Here is a 25,318-nt window from a genome sequence, read left to right as displayed (position 1 = left end):
TCGGATTGAGCCTTCAGCCTTCTCTGAACGACTGATATTAACGAATTCTAGCGCTACTAAATATAATACAACAGGGCATTTATGTTTCACTTCAAGCAGCATTACCTCCATGTCGGGGCTCCTTAAGTGTACTTGTACTTGGAGTCCAGTTTGTGTATACTCCATGTCTCTCCACTTCTCTTCTCATCCTCTGTAAAGTCTGTGTGCACCAAACGACAACCTCCATTCTTGAAATATGAAGCCAATGCAGAGGATCAATTGCAAGTGTCCACTTGAGGCTGGTTGCAGAAAAAACAGAAACCACATACACACCAATTCAAAGAAGACAATCTTTACAGCAGAAATAAACATGCTTACATCCTGGTTCAAAAAAACATTTAGGTCTTAATAGCTCATTTCTCTATCGGCACACACTGTATGATTTTTGCACATTAAGGACAAACCTGGCTTGATTGACAGACGGAACACTGTAGCTGTTAGCGAGGAGGCTAAAGTCCTGCCTCCTTACCTCACATAGCTCCACAGAAGTTAGGTTGAGTTATGCATTTCCAATATAACTCCCGCTGACACTTGGCTTCAAAACAGCGCTTCAGAAACTGATGGGTGACGTCACATACATCTATGGTGTGTACATGGCTCTGCATGCCCTTTAATGGCCATGACTGGGCCAGATACTGGCACAAGCTTCAAACTTATGAGGACACGAGTTCTCAACGACATTATACATAAGGGCTTCTCAATGATTTTGGAGTCTAAATAAGACATTTATTATTACGTCATACTTTAATGTAAGAACGCAGGTGTGAACAGTTCTGTTGTTTAAGAGCAGCTACATGAATTTGCCCGATACTTCTGAGGAACAAATTTAAGAACAATTGTAGGAAAATGTTGTTGAATGAGGCCCGATGAGTTTAAGGTACATGGCCACCAAACTCCCCTCGTGCAGGAGGCAGATCCATGGAGGCCCCACCTTGAAACTTACAGGACTTAAAGATCTGCTGTCTTGGTGCCAGATACCACGGCACACCTTCAGAGATCTGACAGAGTCCATGTCTAGTCAGGTCAAACTGTTTTGGTCCTGACCTGAAAAGAGGGAGTCTACATAACATCAGACCTGTCGTCAGTGAAAATGTGCACTGTTCAGAAGCATCCTCTTCATATGACGTACATAATCCTGATTTTACTTCTGATTATGAAATGCTCATAAACAAAAAGAATGATGAGTGTGTGTTGTAAGTTTCAGGTGTAGAACAAAAATCTGTCCGACCCAGGATCTCCCTGCAGCACTGAAACAATAAAAAGAATCCAGATCCAATAACCAACCTGCAAATGGCCTATTATTATCAAACTTGTAATTTTCACGAGGCAGTCATAAAACCAAATTCTAATTTTCACTTTCTCACCAATTAACTTTATATTATACCGTAGATCCGTCCGTGACATATGATTGTTTTAGTCGCTTCAATCTTTAAATATGACTTGCAGGCCAAGATGACAGCAGTGGAGCTCAGCAGCCGAGCAAAGAAGGTGAAAGAGTCAAGAGCCTGTTTACCTGTGTGCCCTTTAATCTGATCTCAGGAAGGAAGGAAGGAGAGGGGATGGGTTTCCGCTGAAGATGAATCGCCTGAAGTGTTTTGGGTAACAGCTGAGAAAGGGGCATTACCCACCAATTATGACAATTTCCATAATTGAAATTCTTCAAGACTTACCTCTTATTTTTTATCTCCAACTTGTTTACATACGAAGCAGAGAACACACAACATTTAGCTTGCTATTTCTTCTTCAGTCAGACATTTAAATCTGCACACAGATCTCTGCTCCTTAAGAGAAACACTTGTAGAAAGCCACTTTAAGCCTCAAGAGGAAAAATAAATACATGCAAGGGTTCTGTGACTGTTTGTGTCACTGTTTTTGAACATGGTTCAGCATGGAGGCTAACAAAACTCATGGAATAGGACATTTACGGCTGTTTTTGAAACCGCCTGCTACATACTACCTACGAATGTAGTATGCAGTGCGTAATGCATACATACTGTGTCTGAAGGGTGGTCTGCAGGATGCTGGGTCAGTCCTCGCTGGATTTCCTGTTTCAGAAAGTGGAAGTAAACAACGACCAAGCTGATAAATAAACTGCTTCTTTAGCATCACTTATGTTTAAAAAAGTGAAGAAGTGGTTTATATGCAATTTAATAATTTTCACAGCACCTAAAAACTGAGTTCCCCCCGTCATATACAGAAAAAAGAAGAAGCTGTACATTAGTGCTGTGCATTGTGGGAAACAGTACGTGAGGGAGACTGGTCCGCTGCAGACAGACATGTTCTTGAATCAGTAGACATCCAGGTAGTTTTGGCATACTGCAGATTTTGCTCTTGTTCACATACTACATACTGAATTTAGGCCAAATCAGTACGCCCTGCTAGTATAGTCGGCGGTTTGAAAACTGCCTCTGTGTTTTCAAATGAAGTGCAGTCAGCACCTTGTATTCATGTTCAGAGTAAGACTTCAAATGAAGAAAAGCTGCGTTAAATCAAATGTTCTTTGTGTTTTTAGTTCCATCATGCTCAGAGCTAGTGAGTGTGCTAGCTTGCTACACATCCTGCTAGTGGTTGGGTAATGAGCCCCATTAATTATGTAAAGGCAGTGATGCAGATGGACCTAATTAATTGTCTCCCGTCACCCCCTTGATTACTGTACCTGGAAGGGAGGTGTTAATTTCTGTAATACTTAAGCAGGTATGCAAACTGTTTTGTCAGAGCCTCCGCCGTGACAATGACAGAGTAGAGAATCAGCTTACCCGCTGCAATGCTCTTTTCCTGTTAATTCACCGAAAGGAAACTTTCCCACTGGTAGTGGTGACATTGTGATAATTGAAGGAGAGGGAGAGATTAAAAGAAGTGGAGAAGTGTGTAGGGAGGGGAGAGGGGGCTTGTGTGGTGGCCCTGGAGATGTTTTCGCAACTTGATTGCATCAACATTTGCGTACCTTCGCGCCGTTTGTCTCCGTATGTCTGGGTAATGGGTTTCCAGCGGGTAAGTTTGGGAACACCCAAGGTGCTTTGCAACAGCAGCGTGGTTGGTGGGGAGTAAACCTGTTGAGAGTCAAGCTGCACAGATTGGATGGTAATGATAACCTGAGTCTGCAAGGCTGGCTGTTAATCATGGAGGATGTGTTCTCCATGTTAACCTACAGCCGTCACATGATCGCACCACCTGACCATAGACAAACCACGGCACTCCTTTCTTTCTCATAATCTTGTGAGAAAAAGGAGATTTGTATCCATAATCTTATCACACAACTTAATTCAGAAATATTCATTTATGCCTCACCTCTCAAAATAAATCACAAAGCAACACGATTTTTTACAGGAAACACCTGAAAACACTGAATACACAATGTTACACTCTAATTATCCTAAAATTGAATTTGCTTTACAAAAATGAGGACTTTTAAAAACATAATACAAATTACTTCTTAAAGTTTAAATTAAACAAGACAGCAATACTGAAAACACAGCCCTTCACCTGCTTTAATCATACATCACCCACTTAGTGTGGAAATAATGAAGCGTGAGGCCATCCGAGAAGCAAATCTAACCTCAAGTTAAGGAAGAAGAAGCTTTTGTGGGAAGAAAGGTGGACAGAGGGAGCAGTGGGCTGTGACGTGATACACAGGAACCGCTGTCACACAACAATAGAACCCTCAGCTCCTGAACAGGAACCCAAAACAGCAGCACAGGAACACAGGAGACGTGAGGAGGAGGTGAGTGCGTTAGTGGTGCAGGAAGGGTCGTCTTGAGTCAGAGGGCACTTTCTGCTCTATGGTGTGTGTGTGTGTGCGTGTGTGTGTTATCATGTGTGACAGTGTGGGGTCATCATTGTACTCCCAACCCCCCAATAACCTCTGCTGAAGAGCAAAGTGGTCAGCGTGCATGCGTTGGTGTGCATGTGGGCATCTCTGTGCTGAGCTGCTTGTGTAACCCAGAGCGATTACGCAGTTTGTCTGTGTGTGCAAGTGTAACTACACACACACACAAACCTTTCTGTGCACTTGTATGTGCATGTCACATTAGAGTGGCTTCTTCAATTACAGCAGATGAGGGCTTTTTTTTTTTGCTTTTTTTTTTTTTAGTGGACAGCGCTGAGGGCCCCCAGTGCCCCGGGCGATAGCAGGCAAGGACAGGAGCAACGTAGCAGCAAGCACAGCTTTCACAGTCAGAGCATTAGGGAGCTCAATATGAGATATGACTGCAAAGGCTACATGCCTGTGTTCCTGAAAAGGTCATGGACTTTGCTGGGCAGCAATGTGTGAAAGCGGTGCTCAGTGGTTGAAAAAGAGGAACAAAAATCAAAAAAAGGAAAAACAGATAAAGATCAAACCGACAGAGTCTCTCACCTCCAAGATCACATGTTAAGATTTTCTCAACAAATGCAAGGAAGTGCATCCATGCAGGCAGAACATACAGCTGTAAAGTCAGGATACAAGTCAAAAGACTTCATGTTATCTCTAGTGTTGGGGAAGCTATGGAAAATTAATGTACAATACAATACAATGAATAGTTGGTGTCACTTCTTATACTTCAATGCTCTTGTTAATGCACCATGCAGTGTTCATTTAGATTTATTCCAGATTGGTGATACATCAGATACACTTAGTAAGTTTGATCAACTCCTTGTCATCAAAGATGCAGATGCATTTGAACCGGCTGACTGTCCAGAGCGCCCGTCACTGCAGGTGCATTCAGGGACCGTCGCAAAAGTGCAATGCATCCCTTGCGTTTTGTGTTCATGGCATTTTTACTTGAATCAAGAGAAGCAAAACACAGTCATATAGTGGTCACATCAAGAATGTTTTCTTTCACAGGCTAAATTATTTAACTTAAGATATTACCCAAGCAAAAGTGTAAAAACAGTGAAACATGGCTGATTTTAACACTTGGTATAACCTTGATACTGATATCTGATCGACTACATGACTTATTTTAAGGAGTGAAACTGTTCTGGCAAAAATCAAAGACTAAAATGAGACTAAGACTAGACCAGAATGTTTAGATTTTTTTGTCGACTAAAACTATAAAGGGCTGAAAAGACTAAAATGAGACTAAGACCAACAGACATTTTTGTCTAAAGACTGAGACTAAGCCTAAATCTAAAATAGCCGCCAAAATTAACACTGGCACCGTGCCTTTCCTCTCAACAGCTGAAATGGGGTGCATGTCTTCAGCAGAGCACCGAGCTATCAGTCTGTTAAGTCCTGCCTGGTTTACAGATTGTGGAGCTAGTGCTGTTTTGAGCCCCCCCCCCCCCCCCCCAAAAAAAATATTCACTTACTGGGGATTTTTAGATTTTATCGGTAAGCCTAAAAATATTAAAGTAAGCAAAGTAAGTTTGTTATGACATATACTAAAATGTATGCTGATGCATCCACGATGAAAATTAGCAAATTAGCTCATGAATGCCAATCACACTACTCAGTAACTTGGTTGTGTTTGTACTAGCCCATTAGCTTTAGCTTGCATGAGCGGGAGCATGCCTATGTTCCCACATTTCAGCATCTATGAGCTCTTCTTCAGCAGAAACCCTTTTTGATCAGTCTATTTTATTTTTTCTTGTAATGATTGTGATTGTGACGATTTCTGCTGCTGCTGATCCAAATAAAATTACTCATTCATTCATTCATTTACTATAAAGTGCTTCCAAAAATTTTTGTTGGAGGATCGGGCTTAAATTGAATGGAAATGTAGGAACACAAGACCTAATTTTGAAAATTTCCTAGAAATGTGGGAACATAGGGATGACCCCGTAAGAGCATCCCTTGAGGAGGTAGAGTGAGTCCCTGAGCTCCCTTGTCTCGTAGGTTCCTCTGGATCTCTGCTGCTGTGGACGTTCCAGACTCCAGCTGCTACAACTACTACTATCCGTCTCCCCACTATCATCTCTCTCTCTCTTCATCTCCCTCTATCCCTCTCTCCAACTCGGTCTCAGCTGATGTGTGTCTAACATGAGTCTGGTCCTGCTGGAGGTTTCTGCCTGTTAAAGGAAGTTTGTCCTTGCCACTGTAACTTGCTAAATGCTGCAAAGTGCTCTGCTCATGGTGGATTAAGATGAGATCAGACTGAGTCCTGTCTGTAAGATGGGACTGGATCTGATCCTGTCTTGATGTTGGGTCTTTTTTTAATAATAGAACATAGAGTACAGTCTAGACCTGCTCTGTTTGGAAAGAGAACATTTGTTGTGATTTGATGCTTATAAAGATTGATTGATTGGCAGATAGTGTTATTCTTTCAAACACCTCAACGATCGATTTGACATTAGAAGTTACCTTTCTGTTGTTTTGCTCAAACGTAACTTAAAGTTTAGATGATAACTGTTTTCAATGGAAGCTGAAGTTATGTACATTAGTCCTCTCACAGCATACCTGCCCCTCCAAACACGTGACGGTAATGTCTCATCCCATTTCCAAACAGGCCCACAGTTCCAGCAGCAGACATGAAGAGAAGGGAGAAATGTTTCCAGTATGAACTTGTCGGGTGTGAGCAGTTTAATTACAGGGAGTGTCAGGACGCATTGCTTAATGTGTCCCTCACAATTAATCCAAGAGAGGATGTCATTATCTACCAGAGCCCGGGCCTGGGCAGCGTCTCTGTCAGAAAATAGCGAGGGAGTAAAAAACGGAGAAGTGCTTAACTTAAAGTCGACCTCCGTGTCACACAAAAGGATCAAACTAAGACTGTGGAGATTATTCCAAAAGAGTCCTCTCCTCAGATGTTTCAGACACTTACCTCTTATGACTCCATCAACCGAGGAGGAGATTTTTTTTAATTTCTTCATGAAGCTTCGCCCGTCAGCTGTCAAACAAGTCCAGCTGTAAGAGATTAGACTGACTCCAGGTCTCACTTGAGGAGCTCTCCTTCCCATTCCTCATCATCATCCTTCTTCTTCCATCCGCTTCAGATGTGGCCTGTTGTCTTTCTATCCCGTAATATGAAACAGAAAGAAAAAGCAAAGTGACGTTTTAGAGGAGTAGGACTTTTTTAAAACACTTAATGAAACTTAAGAGGGATGATTTATGAGGGTTCCAGGTGTTTTCCCGACCTGACCACCTGGCAGAGATCTGTCCTATATAACTGAATTCTAATCAAAAAGTTTGACTGACAGATGCTCCGTGTTTAGGCCAGGAGGATAAGCTTGTGGTAACAGAAGTTCATTACGCCAGCTGAAGAAATGCTACAAGTCCTGTACCACATATGGAGGGAGTCTGTGCGTGCACACAGAGGCACTGCTGTTTGTTGTTACGACTTAAACAAACATACAAAGATGCGTATGCAGCCGCCGACTCCACCGAGGTTTTACTACGTGAACCTGACAGATCTGATTCTTTGTGACGGTCTGTCGTTGGTCACTTCTTCCCCTCTCTCTCCCTTCCTCTCCTTTAAAGAGTTTGACCTTGGCCGCTTCCTGTGGCCTGGAGGGGATGAGGAAGGTCTGGTGATCTTGACAGGTGTCGCGTCTTAACAGCCCCACATGACATCCCGAGGAGAGATAGACATTTGGAGGGTTTTTTCTTTTTTTTTTTTCATAAGGGTTTCAGTTAAAACCTTAAAGAGACAGGGGACGTGTTCATGTGTGTGTGAGAGTGTATGCGTGTGTTCACATGTACAGAACCTATGTGATAGGGAATGTGTGTGTGTGTGTGTGTGTGTGTGTACGTCCTACCACTCATTCCCTGCTCCCATTTCGATTATTGGCTTGGATACTTATCACCTCCAGCCTCGAGGCCTGATTAGGTTGAAGCTTCTCCAAAGTCAAATTTTGGATATCAAAGGCAACACTCAACTTTGGCATCTGTCTGCAGCATCTTAATTTCTGGGCTCCTGACATGTTGAGAATCGAGCACAACGTCTTAAAATATGTGCTCTGCACTGTTAAAGGGAGAAAATGTGTTTCCAGGATCTCCTGAGGGAGGCAGACCTACAGATACTGAAGCTGTTTGTTGTGACGTATCACAGCACGGTCAGTGGAACAGTTCTGAAATGATATAAAGTGTTTCAACAGAGCTATGTTCATTTATGTGCACAGATGAAAATATTTGACATGTTCTTCATATTAATCCTTTACTGCAAATTGTGCACTGTAAACCTGAACAAGTTGAAATGACTGTTTGTGGTAACTGATTACATCAGAGTTTTTAAGTAGTGGAAATACAATTTTTGAGTATAACTGAAATTATAAAATATGATTTCAGTTTACTCAATTGTTTTCTTTCTTTTTTTTTAATTAAAGTTTCCCCAACTCAAATGTATTAGTGACATGTTTTATATTTTTAATTCATACATACTAGATGAAACTGAGTCCATGTCATGGTTGGTTAGTTAGTTCTTGTGTGTCATGCCTTGGTTCCTCCAAGTGTTTATTCTGTATTAGTTCTCCTTTGTCTCTCTTCAGTGTTAGTGATCCATGTCTCTTGTCGGGTTTTCTTAGTCTAGTCTTGTGTTTCCTGTTTAATTTGCAGTTCTGACTCCTTGTGTTTCCTGTTTTATTTTGTAGTCTGAATCTTGTGTTTCCTGTTTATTTTGTAGTTCTGAATCCTTGTGTTTCCTGTTTATTTTGTAGTTCTGAATCCTTGTTTTTCCTGTTTTATTTTGTAGTTTTGAATCCTTTGTGTTCCTGTTTTATTTTGTAGTTCTGAATCCTTGTTTTTCCTGTTTTATTTTGTAGTTTTTGAATCCTTGTGTTTTCTGTTTTATCTTGTTGTTCTGAATCCGTGTTTCCTGTTTATTTTGTAGTTCTGAATCCTTGTGTTTCCTGTTTTATCTTGTTGTTCTGAATCCGTGTGTTTCCTGTTTTATTTTGTAGTTCTGAATCCTTGTGTTTCCTGTTTTATCTTGTTGTTCTGACTCCTTGTGTTTCCTGTTTTATTTTGTAGTTCTGAATCCTTGTGTTTCCTGTTTTATCTTGTTGTTCTGAATCGTGTTTCCTGTTTTATTTTGTAGTTCTGAATCCTTGTGTTTCCTGTTTTATCTTGTTGTCTGAATCCGTGTGTTTCGTGTTTATTTTGTAGTTCTGAATCCTGTGTTCCTGTTTTATCTTGTAGTCTGAATCCTTGTGTTCCCTGTTTTATTTTGTAGTCTGAATCCTTGTGTTTCCTGTTTTATCTTGTTGTTCTGAATCCTTGTGTTTCCTGTTTAATTTTGTAGTTCTGAATCCTTGTGTTTCCTGTTTTATTTTGTAGTTCTGAATCCTTCTGTGTCCTGTGTTCTCACCTGTGTTGCTGGACTCTGTGTATTTAGTTCCTCTGTGTCCCTGTCCCTGTTGGATCATTGTTGGTCTTCCCTGTACCAGTACAGCAGTCGTTACCTTCTGCTCGTGAAGCACAGCCATTGTGGTTTTTCAAGTGTGTGAAGACTGTGATGATGTCATACGCAGCGTCCCTCTGTACACTCAAAAGTTGTATTTGGACATGGATATTAACTCAATAAAATTGATCCACATATAATTAAAACAACATTAATCGTTCGGATAACTCAGTAATGAATTGTTGGTTCAACTTAATAGCTGGTTTTGAGTGCTGTGCCCTTAACGGCTATGAGTTAGAAGTGCTGTTCGGGTTTACAGTGTAGCTTTAGTTTTATACGATATAATTCGACTTCAAGCCATACTTTCTCTTGGCTTTTGTGCACTGCACTGCAAGTTGAGGCATTCATTGGTTGTGTTAAATGTTAAAATCTGGCTCAAAGGCGGACCAAAGAACTGTATGTGCAGGTCACATTTGTTTCTTTCAGTAAAGTTTCAGGTGAAGTAAAAGATGCTCCAGAACAAACCATGTAAGCGATCTCTTTAGGGCCTTGGATGAGTCAGAAATGGTGCAAATGAAAGATGGGATATCTGAGTTGTTTTGTAGGCTTGGAGTAGGCTTTATTTCCTGCAAAGGAGATTAGTAACAGTGAATTATGCATATCTTATTTTATGGATTATCTCATGCACTCAGAGATACTATCTCACTGGATAATCTCTTTTAAAGTTGTTCAGTTTATTCTGAATGTAAATATAGTCTTTGTTACTTGTTTATCTTTTCTCGAAGTCCAATTTGGTCTGTGCTACTTTCGGCTCGAGTGTGTTATTGCACTTTAACTTCAAGTCGAAATATTTATAGTCGATGATCTTTGCTTTACAACCACAGTAATGAGCGAAGAGTGGAGGGAAAGCCACTGTAGCATACTAGCCATTTTATCACTCTGTGTGTGTGTGTGTGTGTGTGTGTGTGTGTGTGTGTGTGTGTGTATGTCCCTGCATGCAATATGAATGGGTGGCCTGTCCTGTCCAGTGGTGCGTTTAACCAGACACAGACCTTTGCTTCAGCCAAATCAGGCCCAACGCAGACAGTGTGCATCCATGCCATTTTCAAGCTGCTCCAATTATATCTGCCAACGCTCCACATATTGGCCAAATTTACAATAATAGCATATCTATTTCCATCCTAATGGCTGACATTGCTTGGCTTATCCATGCATGTATGTCGGTGGTCTTTTATGCTTCGTGGTTTGGTCTGTTCCCAGCCATGTGCAATGTGCAGCAGCATGTCTCAGCCTTGCATCTGTTTGTGCTGCATGAGGCCGGTGTGTCTGTCTGCACAAGCACGCATTCATATCTCTATGAATGAGCATGTGCATTTGTGCAGTCTGACCTCTATAGCTTGTTTGTTTGTACTTCAGTATATGTGCCTGTTATTTAAAATGTGTGAATGTGGGCATGTGTGTTGGCATGTGTGTGTGTGTGTTTGTGCGCTTGTGTTGGCATGTGTGTGTGCGTGTGTGCGGACACACAGTCTGTGTATGCAGTACAAACCAAGTGTTCAGCAACAGGCCTTGAGCCTGGGCCAGCTCTGACAGACAGGGTGGTGGAGGAGGTGGTGGTGGTGGAGTGGAGGGATTGACCCTCTATAGCTCAGAGAGCCTCTGCACAGTACACCCCCCCCCCCCCCCCCCCATCACCCCACACCCCCCACCTTACCCATCTCCCCCAACACTCCCTCCTCACCCCCCCCCCCCCCACTCCCTGCTGCCTAGCCCCAAGCGCCCGCAGGCACTGGAGATGCACGCATGCGTTGCCTCGCTGTGTGAGGCTTTGTCTGTTTGTGAGCAAGGCTGTGTGTGTGTGTGTGTGTGTGTGTGTGTTGTGTGTGCTAGCATGTAGATGAGTGTTAGTGTGTGTGTCTGTGTGTGTCTGCGCGTGAGGATGAGGATCTGTGGACAAAAGAAGCAACCATGTCTACCTCTTCTCTGGCTTGGCAATAATCATTGATGCTTCTCTCTGTGCTTGTGTTTCTGCTGCATTTCACGTTATGACCGTCTTTTGTTTGGAAAAGTACGAACACATCAATGCCACATGCGTAAACTTTACAATATAACAATATAACCAAAAAATATGAAACAGGCTGTTAAAATCTGTTTTTAAATCAATATGTAGTTTGAAGGTGAAGCTTCTATACAGTAGAAGTTATGAGCAAATGAAGCCTTTTTACTCGGCCCACGAGTCAGAATGTTGATTTATTATCATCACTATAAATTATATCCAATTCATGTTTTCTACATTTGAAAGCAGCCTTCATAAGCAGTCCCAATTACACTTATTGTCTGTGCTTGATACAGAAATCTGTTCCCTCTTTTGTAATTAAAACAAATGGACATAATAATCCCTGTCATCATCCACTGCTATGATAACTCTTCCAGGTTTGTGAATAGGTGCTATCAGTGATCAGGTTACATTTAGAGTAAGTGAAAACTGAAAAAAGTCATTTTTTGTTAATTAAAATCAAAAACATTGAGTTTGTTTTGGATAATATCACTGCATTAGGAATGTTTTTATAAGCTCTTCCTTGTATGATCAGCCATATTTAACAATGCTTTATATTTAATGATGCTGGGAAGCAGAGGAACTTGGCCTTTTTAGAGTGGGATGGTTAAAGTTGGGCGCTACCAAGCTAGACTCTCTTAAGCTGCTGCAAAGTTGAAGCATTTCAAATAGTATACATAGCTTTACTTAATATCCAGACAGTTCATAACATGCATGCACCAAACCATGGAGCCAGGCCCTTTGATTAACTTTCAAATGGAGTACTAGTAAGAACGCCATGCGTAACTAAATCCACTGACCCAGCCATGCTTTCATCTGTTGGCTCCAAATGTGACCCTCCAAAGGTATCAGTACTAGAGATGGGCATTTAAGGCCAAAATACTATTTGATAATCATTGGCATCTAGTCGACGATTATTCAAATTACCCCCCCCCACACACACACCTGTCCCATTAACGTCCTGTTTGTGTCACAGTCACATTAACCAGCAGGACGAGGAGCTGCTAGTAGCGGACACTGTCAGCGTCTGTCTCAATCTTTATGTCTGTGTTTCTGTGACGCAGCGTGGCGTGTGTGTTTACATTTCACAGCCATGCTCAGTCTCTGGAAATACATGTGTAGTAGTGTGAGATTCAGGAACTGAGAAATCACAGCGACTGTCGTTAATGTTTTCTTCTTCTTTTACTATTTAATGCAGTTAGCATTCTTCTTCTTCTGTTATTTAATCTGGTTTGCTAACAGCTTTAAGACGCTCTGTAGCCACCGTCTGGCAGGAATACTGTATTACAACCAGGCACCAGTAAAAAAAGATGACAAATTGTACTTTTAAAAGGAGAAAATATTCAAAGTAACTCATTGCCCATCACTATCAGTACCAGTATTGCTGTATTTATCACCCGCCCTCTCCTTAACACACGTGTATTCAGCTGCTGCCCAATCTCCACACCCAGCTCCATTTCTAGCTGATTCAAAGTGCGAGAGCCTGCCACAGCCCCATTCCAAGTACCAGGTCCAGAACCTGCGCCATCCTCCGTTTTCTCCCAAATCAAAACCTATATCCCATAGTGCTCCAATCTTTTCCCAAGTCTCAGTCCCAGCCACAGCCGGGGCTTCCATGTGCGACTGACACATAAATAACCAAGCCTGTCCGCCACCCAGGCAAATTCAAATGCACCTGTCAAAGTGATGAAGCACCCGCCCGCAGGGAAGCATTGTTTACATTTTCACTCCACTCTTCACAAAAGTGAGATTCTAATTATTTTCCCACTGTAAATTAAAGCCAAGTGGGACAGAACTACCAACCAGAATGATCATGGCAGTGGCAGGAGAGAACCCTGATACCTTGCATGTTTGCACTGTGCGTGGACGAGGTGGGGAATGACTGAAGAGAGAGTGTGGGTGGGAGATGTGGGGAAGGTCCGTGGCTTTTGTCTTTCAGGAGGGAAGATAGCGAGAGATGGAGGATGAAGAGGTAGAAAACAGAGGTATACATTCACACAGGCTGGGTGGCAAGTCTACTTATGTGGCTATTACAGGCAGAGACCTTCAACCAACTGGAATACATTATCCCCTCACATGTCATACATAATAATGTGTAAAAAAAAAGTGCTGCATTACTTTTCATATCAATGGACAGGGGTAGAAAAAGAAAGACAGAGAGGGAGGGACAGGAAGAGAGGGATTTGATTAGTACAGGGTAGCATGCAAATGAAAGGCAAACTTGAAGAGAGGAAGGGAGACCTGCGAGGAGAGAGAGTGCATGAATGGTAATGATGGCTATCTCGTTTGGATCAATCATTAAGGGTTGAGGGGGACTGACAAGCCTGCTCGTGCCCATGCCTTAGGCTCCTGAGCTGGACAGTCGCCACCCTGGCTCAGTCTGCCTGCTTACTGAGACCTCTGTCTCTCCTGCTTACAGTTCAAACACACACAAGCACATGTGCATGTACACTTCTACTTATATATGAACGCAAACAGCAGGTGGGCACTCATGTTTACACACACACACACACACACACACACACACACACACACACACAGGGAAATTACTGCCTCACAATGCTCATTATGAGACAGAGAGAACAGAAGAATATACATTTAAAATATACTGTGAAAGAAAAGGAGTGTTGTAGTTGAGTCACCAAACCTTGAGTCATGATCGAATCTCGTGTCCTCAGTGTCCAATTCTGAATCAGGTCCTCATTACCTGAACCTTAGAATATCATTTTGTGAGGAGGACCTGGACTGACTGTGTTGGACGTTTGGATGTGTAGAAAACACATTTCATTTTTGGTTCTGACTGATCCTGTCGGCGTGTCCTGAGATCTAAACCACCAAAGAAGTTACAGCGCTGTGTGTTGTGCATGAACGTCCTCTGAAGCTGATTGTTCATGCTGCAGTGAGATCATTGCAGGTGTCTAATAAGTTCACTTTAGTTGCTAACATAACTTTTAACTTTCGAACAACAACACTTTCAACAGTCAAAGTATGCATCTTCTTAAATTCCTGTGTGCATCCCGGACAGCTGTTAAAGTGTTCAACTTTGAGGTTGTCTTCTCCTCGATGGTTCTTTAACATATTGAACACGCTGCACCGCTTATGCTCTCATTTTCTCATCTGAGAAAGCAACATGGAGGATTAGTGGAGCGTCTTTAGGCATCCTGAAGGAGACTGTTGCTGGACACTATATATTTTTCTATCTGTGTTTATTCATTACATGCACCTACAGGAAAATCACCTCTTTTGTACTGTACAAATTATTATGACCTCAGAGATATTGTTTCAACAAATTGCCTGTAAAAAGCCTGAAACATTGTGGTGGACAGATGTACAAAAACTTAATTGGTTGTTTAATTTTGATGTGTTTAAACCTGCTAATTTTGTATCAAAAGCTGGAAAAGAAGACAAGATAGTCTTTTGAAGTAGGGTGCTTTTTTTAGTTTATTATGTTATAATTTTCTCCCTCAGTTTCCTTACAAGGAATGGTCGTGCTGTGCGCTCTGACCCTGGACTGTACAAATGTATGGTGTCTTGTAAGCCCATGTGGGCTGGGCATATGATTGTATGCATGACAATAATAAAATAAAAGCTTCTAATTTCAATGTATGCTATATGATGACAAATAAAGGCTATTCTATTCTATTCTATTCTACTCAACAGCTTGGGGACTCACATGCAGGTGAACACACATCAGCTCTTTCTCAAAACTGAATCATTATTAGGCCTGAAACAAAAACATTAAAACCATATTCGTTGATGAATATGTCAGAGCCCTCCTCTTCATCTTCAGAGTCCTGATGCAGTCAATGTCTGAGTCCAAGTCTGATTCCTCGACTGAACAACTACAACACTGTTAAAAGTAATTATAATATAAAGGAAATATAAATAAAGTGTACTTCATTATGGTACATGTTTCTGTGATTGGTATAAGCTTGTAAATGTTTTATAGCTGGAGTACTTATTGCAGTGTACTGAGTGAGCAGGGGACAAAACCCATCACTGCTGTATTTCTGAACATAAACTAAGGGAAAGGTGAATTTTTAGTCATGTTTATTGGTCAGTGATGATCATCTCTTTAGGTACTGTTTCGAAATGTTGGAATAATTGGAACAAGAGTTAATTTCACATTATTTCAGATTTGTGTGTCCAGGCCTGTGATTGGCTCCCATTTAAACAATGGCTGTTTTCGAAACAGCCTGCTACATACTACTTACTACATACTGCGTTTGGATTTAGTATGTAGTATGACAGTTCTGTTTGATCTGTCATGCAGCATGCTGAGCCAGACCTCGCTGGATTTCCGGTTTCGGAAAGTGGAAGTAAACAACGGCGAAGCCGATAGAGAAACTGCTTATTTAGCATCACTTATGATTTAAAGAGTTAAGAAGTGGTCTATATGGAATTCACAAGCGGCAACCTCCGGTCTCAAGCGATAAACCCCATGTGGAAGTGTTATAAACTGCAATACATCAAAAATCCACTTGAGGCTGGCTGCAGAAACACAGGAAACCACATAGACATGAATGGGAAAAAGAAGATCTTTGCAGCATTAATAAACATGTTTACAGCCTGGTTCAAAAAACGGCTTGGACCTACAAAGCTAATCTCTCTATTTTTTTCTAACATGATGGTTCAGAAGATATTAAGATTACCAGTTTTGCCCAAATAAGGACATGACTGACGTGACTCTCGGTCGGGAACACATAGCTGTTGGCTAAGAGGCTGACTCTACGTCACACTCTGCCTGGTTGAGTTCCGCATTTCCAATATGGCTGCTGCCGTCGCTTTGCTTCAAAATAGCTCTCAGGAACAGATGGGTGACGTCACACATACTACGTCCATATTTTATACAGTGTATGGGAATTCAACTTCACATTACCCAAAAACGGATTTCCCCCCGAAAAAAGCAAAAAGCAGAACGAGCGCTGTGCATTGTGGGAAACAGTACGTGAGGCAGACTGGTCCGATGCATACTGAGAAATTTTCCCGAATCAGAACGACATCCGGGTAGTTTTGGCATACTGCAGATTTTGCACTTGTTCACATACTACATACTGAATTTAGGCAAAATCAGTGGGTTCTGCTAGTTTAGTAGGCGGCTTTGAAAACAGCCAATGTGTTCAGACAAACAGTAGATACAGAAACTTCAGGGTCAGGGATCAAGTCCAAGAACTGTTTTGGTTGTCTTTAAGGACATGTTTTGAGGACTCAGAGTGGAAATGTCCAGGCACAATGTTTATAATGCCATTTCATGAAATTAAATAAATGTATAAGATACAGCTTTACCAGGAACAGCCATTAGAAGTCCAGTCTGTCACAGAGAGAGTTATTACAGTGAATTCTCCATCCATCCTGTTTTTAGCTCTGAAGTTGTTTAGTTACATTTCTAATTCAAGCTTGGATATGGGTCATTTTTTAAATATCCTGTTTGGGAATGAAACACTCATCCGTTTATCTGTGACGCGGTGATGCTTATTTTTTGAACACAAACTCACAAAACATCTCTGGAATCCCAAATCCATCTTTTGACAGACTTTATACTTGCACACACTCGAATAAAAGTGATTGATAGACTAGTCAAATTTTGTCACAAGTCACAGCGGATTTTTCAAAAGAAAGGCTTTCCACAGGCGTCTGCATTTAGGAACTCATTGCTTTTATTCTGCATTCACATGCAGTGTGGTGTGATTGGGTAGGTGTGAAATCGCATCTTCTCCCAGAAAGACAGACAGACTATATTTGTGAACCATGGAGCCATGTCTGCAGCTGTGCCATCCCCACTTCCTGCGCCTGGTCCCTCCCTCTCATTCTCTCTGTGCATTTGCGGTAATGTCTACAAATCCTGAAATTTATGTCCCTGCTGGAAAACATGGTTTGCCGTTTATAGTCGTCCGCTAAAAGAAATAAGGCCCGTCTCTCCTGATGCTAGTCAAGAGACTGATGCAGACTCTATCAGATTTCTAAATACAGACCCCGACAATAAATCCTGGCCTGATTGGGTTTGAATTGGGTTAGCTCACTTGAATGCTATCTGCTTAACCCACAGCTGGCCTGTCTGCTCCATGCAGGCATTGAACCTAAATCAGTCACTTAGTGCTATCAAATGGAACAATGGTGGAGTGGAGAGAGCACTCACACGAGGGCTAGGAGCCAGGCTAGCATCATAACGCAACACAACAGACCAGAACAGAGTAGTGTGGAGCAGACAGGCCCCTTAATGCTCGTTCCTTTTTGTGTCTCAGCAATGATGCATCCTGAGAGCCATGGTGCATTGCATGAAATGGCATCACCCAAACCGAACACACAACACCTTTTCAAGCTTTTGTCTGGTCTTGTCAAGTGGATTTCACGTGCTAATTAGCGTAGGATGGTGGCATGGCTAACATCAAAAAAATCTATTTTCATGCAAGCCAAAATACATACACATGCAGAGTACACAAGGGGGCTTAAGCAGGTGTGTTTAACCAAAGTGACTTAGAGTACAGAGGACTGAAAGCAGGGTGTTTCTATCACCACTGTACAGCTTGGTTTACACAATCCTGGACTGGGGCCTCTACCGGGTCATGGGCACTACTCTGTGACCAGTACAGCAGGAGACAGGTTCTCTTCTTCTCTCGTGTTTTCTTCTCGTGTTTCTTCCTGTGTTTCTTCATGTCTCCTTTGTTTTCTTCATATATTTCTTCTTCATGTTTCCTCATATTTCTTCTTATGTTTCTTCTGCATTTTATTCTTCATGTTTTTGTTTTTTCTTCGTGTTTATTCTTCGTGTTTTTTTTTTCGTGGTTTTTTTGTTTTCTCTTTTCATGTTCTTCTTCTATTTTCTTCTTTATGTTTCTTCGTTTTTTTCTTATTCATGTTTTCTTCTTTGTTTTTGTATTTATTCTATTGTTTTTTAATCTGTTTTTTTTATGTTTCTTTTTTCGTGTTTTCTTCTTCGTGTTTCTTTTCGTGTTTCTTTTGTTTTTTTTCTTGTTTTTTCTTCTTGTTTTTTCTTTTGTTTGTTTTTTCTTTTTTTTCTTCATGTTTTCTTCTGTTTTCTTCTTTGTTTTTTCATCTTCATGTTTTCTTCTTTGTTTTTTTCTTTTTCGTGTTTTCTTCTTCGTGTTTTCTTCTTTGTTTTTTTCTTCCTGTTTTCTTCTTCGTGTTTTCTTCTTTGTTTTTTTCTTCTTCCTGTTTTCTTCTTCGTGTTTTCTTCATTTTTTTTCCTGTTTTTATTCGTGTTTTTTTCCGTGTTTCTTTTTCGTGTTTTCTTCATGTTTTCTTCTTCGTTTTTTCTTCTTTATTTTTTTCTTCATGTTTTCTTCTTCGTTTTTTCTTGTTTTTCTTCGTGTTTCTTCTCCGTTTTTTTTTTTTTCTTCTGTTTTTCTTCGTTTTTTTTCTCTCCGTGTTTCTTCGTGTTTTTCTCCGTTTTTTCTTTTTCGTGTTTTCTTCTTCGTGTTTCTTTTGTTTTTTCTTCATGTTTTCTTCTTCGTTTTTTTCTTCTTCATTTTTTTTCTTCCTGTTTTCTTCTTCGTGTTTTCATCTCCGTGTTTTCTTTTTCGTGTTTTCTTCTTCGTGTTTTCTTTTACGTGTTTTCTTCTTCGTGTTTTCTTTTACGTGTTTTCTTCTTCGTGTTTTCTTTTACGTGTTTTCTTCTTCGTGTTTTCTTTTACGTGTTTTCTTCTTCGTGTTTTTTTTTCTTCCTGTTTTCTTCTTCCTGTTTTCTTCTTCATGTTTTCTTTTTTGTGTTTTCTTCTTTGAGAGTTTTTCATGTTTTTTTTCTTCGTGTTTTTTTACTTTGTGTTTTTTTTTCAAGCATTTTTCACATGAGATATTATTTTTCTGTATGAACCAGGAAGAAGACAACAGGAAGATTCTTGGATTTTCTGCACACTTCCACTTTTGTTTCCTCAAAAAGAAAAAAAGCAAATCAACGTACACACACACACACACACACACACACACACACACATGCACGCACAATCCAAACAGACTGATTGCTGCCTAGCAGAGGTGCTGATTACTTAAGGAATTCAGGTAATCACTTTCCCCCAGTGTGGGCCGAGGCCAAGCTGGAGGCAAGGCGTAGTTGAGGCGATTTCGCTAATGAGCGTCTTAATTAGCGTTGAAGAGATGCATCCCTGCATTCCTTTAACACACACACACAGGCACACACACCTTCTTTAAATGTACCCAGCTAGTCTCCCTTTCTTCACATTGGTGACTATTTGACATTTTGACAATGAGGTCCTTTCTGCTCACGAGGTTCGCAGTTTGTTCGGCGTCTCTAATTATACGCAGGGTAATGGCTCCCACTGTGTTCACGATGAAGTGCCTTGAGTTGTGTTTGGCTAACCGTTTGTAAGTGAGGGGTGACATCGAAACACCACCAAATTAGAGCTCTCCTTCAGCTTGACCCTGCCACTCACAGCCCGCTCAATGAGTTTGCCTTTTTCCTTTTTCAGTGTTTTTAAACGAATCATAATTACGCAGCCAATTAGGGAGTCACCTTGAGTTCTACAAACTGCTTGAAAAACTTCCTCTTCCTTGACTGCATGTGTGTGTAGAGTGTGTGTGTGTGTGTGTGTGTGTGTGAGTGTGTGTGTGTGCGTGTGTGTGTGTGTGAAAACAGTTCCATAGTTTCACTGTTTGTCCTGTAGTGGTCTGGACATGCTCTTTTTAACTTTGCACTACATAAAACCATTGATGGATTGATGGATTGACTGCGTACAGATATAAATGTACTACTTTGCCTTTATGTCACATAACGTATACGACCTCCCATGATGCATGCGATCAGCACACACTCACCAGCCGACACTATCAGGAAGAGAGGGAGCTTCCATGATCCTCACACATGGATGACTTCGAGTTACATGACCTATATAACATGTTACACGCTCTGCTTGCTCCACGTGTTTCACCCTAACACAGAGGGGCAGAGCATTACAGGTGTGTAAGCCCCCAACACACACACACACACACACACACACACACACATACACACTAACACACATGCACACAAAGAGTCACAAACAAGCCTGCCACCAGGATTATACATATGTATGCATGATCACAAACACAACCTGTCTCTTTACCTGCCGCAGATCAGGCCCCACAGGACCCATGCACTGCGAGGAATTAGCGTGCTGATGTACTGTACGCCTGTGGTGCTTATCTGCCGGCTGCAGTCGTATGTAATTAAAATGAAAATCTAACACTTTACAAGCTCTGGTTTTGGACTGGTTTTACATAAAATACATGGCTTCTGATACTGGATTATCATTATGGTATCAAGTTACTGACACATATCTCTTAAGACTTCTATCGTACTTATGATTCCTCCTTTTTTAACACTTGAAGGGTCTGCTTTGTATATCTACTGACCGCTCTCTATGTTTGTGCTTGATCAGGTGGCAGTCCATGACTATCTCTGGTCAGTGGAGGAACCCTCTGCTGGTCCTGCAGCCCCGAGTGAGTCTCCAGGAGAGGGTACACGCCAACCTGAGGGAGAAACCAGCACGCATGTGGCAGTGTTTACTCTATACCTGAGCGGAAGGAAACAGAAATACAGACAGTTCCTCAGGCAACCGGACGGGGCGATCACTGAGGTAAGATAACAGTGTATCTACAATATTTACCTATAGATGGAATCAGTCCTGCAGTAATTATGTGGCTCTGAATAAAGAGAAAGCATATAGAGGTGGAGAAATAACAGCAGGAGTAGGCACTTGTTTCTGAACCTGAACACTTTTGATTTTGATTCTGTCACACGTCACTTTCATAGTTATTTACACTACCAGTCCAAAGTTTGGACACACCTTCTCATTCAAGGGTTTGTATTTGTTATAATTATTTTCAACATTGTAGATTAATACTGAAGACATCAAAACTATGAAATAATCTGGTTTTGCCATAATCTGGATTACAACAGTAGTCAAATAGAGCTATCCATTATGTACTAACCCTACCTCTGAACAACACAACTGATGGTCTCAAACACATTAAGAAGGCAAGTCATTCTACAAATGAACTCTTGACAAGGCTCATGTTCATTAGAAACCATTCCAGGAGACCACTTCATGAAGCAGACTGAGAGGATACCAAGAGTGTGCAAAGCTGTCATGAAGGAAAAAGGGGGCTACTTTACAGAATCTAAAATATAAAACAGATTCTGCTTTGTTTAACACTTTTTTGTTCATTCAATAATTCCATATATGTTCTTTCATAGTTTGGATGTCTTCAGTATTAATCTACAGTGTTTACAATCATTACAATAAATACAAACCCTTGAATGAGAAGGTGTTTCCAAAGTTTTGCGTTGTAGTGTATATGATTTCAAATAATTTGAGTCCTATTTTTAATTGGAAATAGCGCAGAGACAACATCTAGGTTGTGGAACTGAGAAATGATATTGTTTCGTGAAAATGATATGCTCATCTTGAAATTGATGTGAGAACATGTTTTAAATAAGTCGTAACAGAAACATCAAAACATTGAAATAGGTTTAATGATTAAAAAAACAACCTGGAGGAACATCTCTTAACTAATGAGGCTGATTTGCTCCAGCTCACAGTTCAAAGTCAGCGTCCCTGATGGTATGGGGATTTTAACACTTTTTTGTTCATTCAATAATTCCATATATGTTCTTTCATAGTGTTGATGTCTTCAGTATTAATCTACAGTGTTTACAATCATTACAATGAATACAAACCCTTGAATGAGAAGGTGTTTCCAAACTTTTAGCTGGTAGTGTATGTATGTATATATTTTAATTTCTTGATAGCAGAAGTGTGTCTCCTCATTCACCAGCCTCTGTAGCCTCTGGATAGAACCGTTTATATTCTGCCCTGCTCGTGTTTGTTGGCAAAATTGCCATATTTAGACCACTGGCTTAAAAAGTTGCCAAGGTGCTGAGAGGTAAAAGTTTTGAAAATGAGAAGGTGTTTCCAAACTTTTGACTGGTAGTGTACATTTGCAACATCTGCACCCTGCATTGATTCACTTATTTGGTTTATGTATTTATATTTACTCATTGTCCATATTTAGTTTAACCCACACAGTCAGCCTTGTTCTAGTCTAGTCTCTTTTATTTTGTTTTGTTGTCTGTCGTTTTATTGCACTTGAGCTGCTTAGCATCTGCCATGTCAGAAACTTTATTTGACATTCAGTTGGACACAAGTTATCCAGATGATGACAATAAAGTTTAAGTTGAGTTGAAAAGGAGGCAAAGAAAAAGGCAGAGAGATGTAGAAGAGTCACAATGAATTTCCTCCTCTGCTTCCTCCTTAAAATTAAAAGGATGTCCTTTTGATAAGAGACAGAAACCTTAGTTGGAACTGATTTAAATGAAACCTTCTTTTCAGAGTGGATTGGGAGCGAGAAACAATCAAGACTTGGTTCGTCATTTAATTGCGACCAACTTAAACACGGCCAACAAAACTCTCTTTCTGTCTCAGTCAGTCCTGTAACATCCTTTAAAGTCTATAATAATCACAACTCTTGCGCCTCAACTTGCTTTACATTGTATTCAGATGCAAAAAAAACATAGTGTCCTCTTCAGCATGCATTAATCACTGCAACTTTTATTGAGCCTGTGTTCCTGGAGTCCCTGCGAGACAGGCGGGTCAGAAACAGACTGATTCACAGATTGCTGCCTAATTAAAAGTAGAGCTTTGTGACAACTGCTGCAGAAGTGAGAAGTCATTCCCTTCCTCAATCATTCTGTCACTCGCCCAAGAGCGACCTGGATCGTCCCGACAAAATTAATATTTTGAAGTTTGAATGTCAGCAGAGTGAGGAGGGAGAGAGGGAGGGAGGGATGGAGGGAGGGTGTGTGCGCTAACAATTAGCTCTGAGGCTCTTTTGCGTTCTAATGGTTCTCCGTCATAATTTGAGTGATGGTGAGCTTATGTGAGTAAACACACAGCATGGTATATTTATTACTGGTGTCGCACTGTCTGTGTGTGTGTAGCCTCTAGACCTGTGCATAGCAGATGAGACATCTGGGGGGGGATTGTTCACAGACAAACACACACACATATCAGCACTTATGGTGAGAAAAAAAGAACATGTTATGGAATACATAAAAACGTACAATGCTCACTTTTTGCATAAACACACAAATTCAGATGCAGACACAAATTTATAGCACTCATAACCCTGATCCGCGGACCTGACTGAGGGTAAAAGAATGAATTTGTGGTATCTCTGCAAAGCAAAAGCATATCTTCTGTGCTGACTCCCCATTCTTTAAACTGTGAAGCCAGTTTCATGGAGGCAACCTTAAGTGAAAGATATCTGTAACTGTCCTTGGGAAAGATACACACACATACACGCACACATATGCTATCTTTCTGTTGCTCTCTTTTCTCACACACACACTGTGTCCCTTGGGTGTTGCTGTCTGTTCCTTGCAACTTAACAGGCAGGGACCTCCAGTAGCAAGAGATGCCGATAGCGTCCTCTTTCACCCGCTGGTAGTGAGGAGCGATAACACCGCATCGCCGAGAGAGCACGATGCCATTCCCCTTCGCCTCGCAGCAGGGACCCCCACTTTACATATTCAAAACTAATCCTCCCCTGAATATATAGACTGGTTTTATGTATAGAGCACGATCCAGGAATCACCAAAGGGCATCTCCAGCACTCGGAAGAACACTTGAGCTGATTTTATTAGCGCTTCATATAATTCTGGCAGCGATGCACACACACTGCGACAGGGTGCTGTGTACAAACTGGCCCTCAGATGGAAGGTGACAGCTCCTGGGAGAGAAATAACAGCCGTGCAGACACTTCTGCAAAAATTAAATAGATAAAGAGTAGAGAATGAAATAGAAGCAAGCTCCTCGATGAGATGCAGTGACCACAGTAATGCAGGGAAGTTCCCCCTCTGCTCTTAGATTTATGACATTTTAAAACAATTTTATGGGTTTTCCTGTACAGGCTTATTACTTTATTCACTTATAGGAATAATAGCATGTTTTATGGTGATGTGGTTACTCTGCTCTGTTACTAGACAAATATTATGTAGCATGAATCCTCTTTGAGCAATAAAAAGTAATGTTATTTGTTTTACTTGGAGCCGAATATACTGAGGTATATTTGACGTTTTGAAACAGCTCTCTGGCGACATATACGCATATTTAGGAAACACTGAAATTCAGTATAAGCGTGCACCAAGAGGATATATTTCCCATGTTACGATTCCTTCTCTTCTTTTTCTTACTGTGAGAGATTTTAAAATCGATCTGTCTTGTTTTTTAAATTTTATTTTGAAATGCGTTCGTGTAACTTCAAATAAGAGTTTGACAAGAAAAACAGAATTTGCCTGTGTAATAATGTGACTCAGTTCTCTGTCCCACTTAGTTAAAGAGACTAATCCAGCTACTTAAGAAGTCTGTTTCCATTTACTGAGGAAATATTGACGGATGGCTCATTTCCTTTAAAGAGCTCTGTTTTCGCAGGCAGTGTCCTGGACACCAATGCCCCCGAGGACTGGCTCCTCCCTTAGACTAACATGACCACAGCTCCTGGGGGAAGCAGCTTTGCATAATACCCTCAAATTTACTCCAAAATTTGTCTAAACGAACACCTTAAAAAGCAAGTCCTGGAAGAAGAGCCCTGAGCTATAGACACTGTGAGATACTGTTTGGATGGAGTCGAACAGCGAGGTGTGTCCTGTTTGATTTGCTGCAGAGTGAGCGGCTGAGCAGGAGTCATAAGAAACTACATGCTACTGTTGTTTATTTAGACATAAGTGAACCAGCATTGTTGACTGAAACTTACTTCCCTGTGTTGCATTGTAACAAAAACAAGAAGCAGAGAGCAGGGAGAGAGTTTGAAGTTGTGGGAGTGCAGTAAAAAATATAACGATAATGAAGTCTTTATTGACTCGCATATTGAATTCTGTTTAAAGAAAGTTAATATTAATGATCCATCATATGCTCTCATTCAGCTTGTTGCCTGAGGCAGGTGTCGGTAATATTGA

At 41.0% G+C, this 25,318-nt stretch overlaps 1 protein-coding gene across 1 annotated transcript in view; it reads left to right on the top strand.

Moving 5' to 3' along the window:
- ofcc1 (orofacial cleft 1 candidate 1) overlaps positions 1-25,318 on the top strand; it is a 50,359-nt gene that overhangs the window by 21,821 nt on the left and 3,220 nt on the right. Inside the window, exon 5 of the mRNA XM_034705844.1 lies at positions 20,742-20,939. Within this exon, the coding sequence (XP_034561735.1) occupies positions 20,742-20,939 (198 nt within the window). The remainder of the gene's footprint in view (positions 1-20,741; positions 20,940-25,318) is intronic.

Source organism: Notolabrus celidotus, chromosome 17, assembly GCF_009762535.1.
Source record: "Notolabrus celidotus isolate fNotCel1 chromosome 17, fNotCel1.pri, whole genome shotgun sequence".
Classification (NCBI taxonomy): Eukaryota; Metazoa; Chordata; class Actinopteri; order Labriformes; family Labridae; genus Notolabrus; species Notolabrus celidotus.
Note: the sequence above shows the minus strand (reverse complement) of the source record. Positions and strands in the feature narration are given on the sequence as shown.